We start from the raw sequence: 5328 nt of genomic DNA on the forward strand, positions 1-5328 counted from the left end.
GGGTAAATACCCAATTTTTATAAATACCCGGGTATTTTCAAGAAGCGCCTCAGTCAAATTGTGCCCGGGAAATTAAAAAAAAAATCAAGTGACGACGTTTTTTGTTTATTTTTATTCTTTTTTTAAAATACCCGGGTAAATACCCAATTTTTATTTACCCACCCAGTGGGTATTTACCCACGACCCATCACTACCTATGCGTAATATATTTGGGGCCCTGATAAGATAAGACCTTTATTATCAAACCCATTCACATCAGGGCAAAGCGTGCGGGTACCTAAAACTTTTTTTTTAGTGCTCCCAATTAGATAATATAATTAGGTGTACTAAAATTAGAGAACACTTTATCGGTCGCATTTCTCAACACGTGATAGGGGCGGGCAGATTGGGTCGGATTGAACCGGATTGGTGAATTTTGCTTTTGTACACTCAAGTGACTAAGGACTTGGTATTCTTGATTGGTGCCATGAAGCTGCCTCATTGACACTATGTGAAAAATTTTGTAAAGTGACCATTAAACTACATTTGCATGACACAGACAAGTATGGCCCCAATACAAATTCACACCAAAAATTCTTAGTGTTAAAGTGCCTATCGGGAAAAAAACTTATATAGGCCCCATTTTATGTGAACTCATGAAATCTAATGAGTCACCCAGACTTGACAAACCACACCACCGCAAGGGGAAGGCCGGAAGCAGGGAAGTTATTCGCACACCGTTCATTAATTCATTATACCACTGACCCTTTTCAGGGTAATTTGTGAAGGCTGGACTTGGTTTTTCGCACTTGACAGAGATTTCGCACGCTGAGGAATGTCAATAGTAAATTTCGCATTGTCCTCTCGTTTTGGCACATGATCAATGAATGCATTAAACGAGAAATTTTTGTTCCAAATTTGTTTTTACGATGCATGAAGAATGCTCCAAATCTCCCGCCAATCGGCGCACGTTTCAGATAGATTTATATTGATGGTGATAAACAAGATAGTATCCATTTTATAAATCTCTACCTACTTAGTAGTTCACCATGGAATCCCATCAATTGATGGGGAGATGGGTTACCATTTTGCACGTCCACCCTCCGTTTTTTCAATTGTTGCACAACATCATGTGAAAATCTCAAGTGTGCTATGTTGAAATGAACAGAACACCGATGGAGTTGGCCTGTAGTCAAAATAATAATTTCCCAAACTAATAATCTTCCCATCATAAATTATTAGAATGTCCGAGTATGTCTTTGCTCATCAGATGAAATATTTAAAAAAAATCGCCAAAACAACCAAATGTGTTGTCATGGTTTTGATTTTCTTCTTTGTACTCGCAATTTTGTATGTTCTTCTTTATTTATTTTGCAATTTTGTACGGATAAAAAAGGGCAGATTGCTTTAATTGGCAAAGTTATCTTGATGTTCTCTTGGGTTAAGGTACAGTCTTTGAAGCATAACAGAACGAAGCTTTATGTATGGCACCGATGAGCTACCCATTCATTATTCATTATCATGTTAATTTAGTAAAATTAGATGAATATGCAAAAATTTAAAAATGATAAATTTACATTCGCCCCGTTACATCTGTTCTATTTATAACACCAATATGGCCAAACCAATAGGTATCTACTACCCACCAAAAACAGTTTCCCTATTGAGGACGGGCAGCGCTCAGCCCTCCAGGTCAAGACAGTTTGACCGCGCTACTAAAGAAATTATACTCCACAGAGAAAGTTACATCACTATAGCACCTTTTTCCAAAACACCACCCTCTCTCTTCTCTGTTACAGCAGAGTCCATGTGTTCCATTGCCATGCCCACCGACTACGAAGTGCTTCTCTCGCATAGTCCCCCCATCTTCAGCCAGTCCTACTTCGGCTGCCGCTACCAGCCGCAAAGATCTCCATCAGCACTGCGCCGACAGTTCACTACGCCCAGCTCACTGTCACTCCTCAAGCTGCAGGCTCCCAACCAGCCAGTCAGACCTTGCCTGGTGACGCGTCCTGAAGATGGGAACGTCAGTTCGGGAGATGAAAATGATCCGCCCAGTCCAACAAGAATCAAGAAGAAAGTCATCTTTGCAGACGACAAAGGATTGTCTCTCACACAAGTGAGTATCTCGTGTAAACCAATAGAGCTGTCAATATTGTAGAGTGCATATATGCAGAAACAGAACTGTGACGCTAGCTGTCAGTATCAGGGATTACCCATTTGCAGAAAAGTGTCTAGAAAAGCACAAGTGTCCTATAAACTGGATATTTTCAGTGTCAGCTACCAGTTTTTACAATACAGTGATGTTTATTTTATTTATTTATTTACACGCTAAGCAGCAAGGCCATGTGTGTCAGTGATGTTTGATGTACCAAATTTTCCTCCATTTCAGGTTCGCCTAGTCAAGGAACGTCCCACATCTCCGCCACGATGGAACTCTCAGTTTCTAGCCCTGGTAACGCAAGGTCTAAACACGGAAATCATCGAACCCAACAACGACCTCTGGGAGATCATGTTCTCACAGCCTGCCTCCAACTATTTAGAGTTTAGAAAACGTCTCGACGAAGGCAAAGTGTCGCTAGAAAACGTCATAGTCAAAGAAAGCGAAAATCTAGTAACAGGTGAGTGAAAGAATATCAATAATATCAACCATAAAGGTGATGGCTAAGATGACCGTGTCATGGGGAATATTTTTGGCAAAAAATTATAAACTGATATCATACATGTCACAGCATTATCATGAAATTGAAGCACAAACTTTCAGTTTTTATATATTTATTTCTCGAATGCAGGAACTTTTTTTCGAGGAAAAAATACAAAATATATAAATCTAGATATCTAGAACAATAAGATCATATTGCATGACGAAATGTATTTGTCATGATGATACTAACGAAGTGTTGAATGACATGCTGTGTTCATCTCGTGGATTATAAATAGAAATTCTTGTCAGGAGACAAATTTCTGAAGGTGAAATTCTCAACAGGACACTAATCCATCTCGTTCTGTCTTGATGTTTCCAGGCACTGTCAAAGTTAGAAATTTAAGCTTCAAGAAAGAGGTGATCATTAGATATTCAACAAACAATTGGACGACGTTCACGGATGTCAAATGTGCATACGTGCCCAGTGCCACCCCATCATCCATTACAATAGTGTATGATACGTTTGCATTCCAAATTAGCATACCCAAAAGCGCACATCAAATTGAATTCTGCATCGCGTACAAAACTGAGAATGAAGAATTCTGGGATAACAATAATAGCAAGAACTACATCATCAAGAAAGGCATTGCGCCACCTAGGAATAGTCCCATTTTAGATGATACCATTAGTTCGAAACGCTATCCAGATATCAATCACGCCAAGATCGACTCGTGGACAGAATTCGCAAGTTGGACCCATCTAGCCAATGACGGACCATACTGGTGATTGGTAAGTAGAATTTACTGTAGATACTAACTATTTTATTCACATGATTAGAATATTCATACCATCACATTTTTTATTGGAGATAAATTTTCAACCCAGGCAGGCGCCGATTGTTTTTTCCTCTTGCTCTCTCTTTCATCAGTGTGTGTTGATTTCATCAGAATTCCCACGCTTTGTTCGAGTGTTCTTTCATTTTTATCAGCATAACATTTGACCTCAACTCAACTCAACTCATAGATAAGTTGCGATCATAGTGCCGAGTTCAGGTACTCAAGGCACCTTTGCTTACTTTTGCTTTTTCCTGAGTTGATGTTCTTTGGTCTAATTTTGGTCTACCGGAAGATCGAGGATCATCTTTGAAGAGTGTGCGTTTTAGAAATGACCTTTTTGGAATGACCTCTGTTCTGTGCATTGCTAAAGCGAGCCAATGTTTGCTACCGTGCATATCTTGAGTTAAACATTGTTAATCATTCTGACTGAAAAACGGTCACAGGTTTCGGTCTTCCACTAATTCTTCCTCCTTTCCTGCGCTGGAAAAATATTGTTTTTCCGCTATTTTCAGTCTGTTCTTGAGGTAATTTGTATTTTCTCCTGCGGAGGTTGTCTGAAAGATCCAAGATCCTTGTCCTTTAAAGTGGTTCAAGGGCACCTAATTTATTAATTCATCATTTGAGCTCTCTTCATGTGAACGTAACCAATTCTTTGGGTTTTCCTTTGTACAAACAAGATTTAGGGATTAGTACCCAAATACCCTCCGTCAGAACCGGCACTGGGTTATCATAAACCCTTGCATGACTTTGCAATGGAACTTGAAAATTTGAAGGAAATATATGATACGTGCATTACGTGGCGTGGAGTATACAGAGGTGGCGGGTCAGTGTTGATATATTAGAGCTACGTGACACCAAGAAGAGTTGAAAAGTTCAATATCAGGTCACCATATGCAGTATTATATTGCCAATATGCCATTGTGTGTTTGGAAAATCCATTTCCTGATAGATTACTGTAATCTGTAATCAAACTCAATAAAACATCTTTGCTGCATGACTTTACGAAGGAACTTGAAAGTTAAAGGAAATCACATGGTCAAAAATGTTAAATTTTCTCTCTTTTCTTATCATTCCAGGTTCACACTCGTCCTTTGTGCACAAGGAAAATGAAATGCATTCAGTTGTGAGATGAATCAATATGCTGGATAATTGCGATTTTATCTTCTGGTGTCATCCGCCGATAAAAAGCGATGTCGTGGTTGGCCAAATCCCACGGTGGAGCTTTTCCGGATACGTCGAAATATCATTCAAAATGCTCCGTCCTTCGCGGCGTCGCGTCGTTCAAAGGTTTTGAAACCAGGAAGAATTGAAGGATAGGAAGAAGTGGTTGAAGAAGATCTGTCTGCAGTATTCACACCTGGTCACATTGGTTACTCTACGAAACAGTTATATGATTACTGAACGATGACTGTATTTGGTATGGCCTTTGCCCATGTTAATTAATTGTTGAATACGCAGAAGATTAATAGATTGATGAATCTGAGTGATCACTTTGAGGGAGCATAATTAAGCCCTTAGAGCTCATTTTGTCCTGGAAGGTTATGCAATAGAAGAAAAAATTTTATTTTACTTTTGTGAACGACAGTATTTTTGTGTTACACAAAAAGAAAACTTTGAAATTCTTGGTAAAATTATTAGATGTGTTCTCCGTTTTTCATAGAGCTTACAGGTATAAGCGTAGTCTCGGCCATCAAAAATCGAGATTACGCTTATACCTCTTAATGGTAACAGAAGAGAGATAAAGAGGGAGGGAGGACAGAGAGAGTCAGAGAAAGCAGAAAGAGGTGATGAGAGAAAATTAGGTACCCACCAACATAATCAAAGTCTGATATTTAAGTTTGATTTTTTTTTTCTTTGTTCTATGAACCA

The 5328-nt window shown here is 39.0% G+C and overlaps 1 protein-coding gene across 1 annotated transcript; it reads left to right on the forward strand.

Moving 5' to 3' along the window:
• The first annotated feature begins 212 nt into the window (after positions 1–212).
• LOC103521933 (protein phosphatase 1 regulatory subunit 3B-like) lies at positions 213–5110 on the forward strand. Its single transcript, XM_008487038.3, has 4 exons — positions 213–2098; positions 2372–2600; positions 3003–3412; positions 4536–5110. Exons 1-3 carry the CDS (start codon positions 1544–1546, stop codon positions 3407–3409), a joined length of 1191 nt encoding a protein of 396 aa, XP_008485260.2. The 5' UTR covers positions 213–1543; the 3' UTR covers positions 3410–3412; positions 4536–5110.
• Positions 5111–5328: the final 218 nt, after the last annotated feature.

This window comes from Diaphorina citri, unplaced genomic scaffold (genome assembly GCF_000475195.1).
Source record: "Diaphorina citri unplaced genomic scaffold, Diaci psyllid genome assembly version 1.1 scaffold6306, whole genome shotgun sequence".
Lineage (NCBI taxonomy): Eukaryota > Metazoa > Arthropoda > Insecta > Hemiptera > Psyllidae > Diaphorina > Diaphorina citri.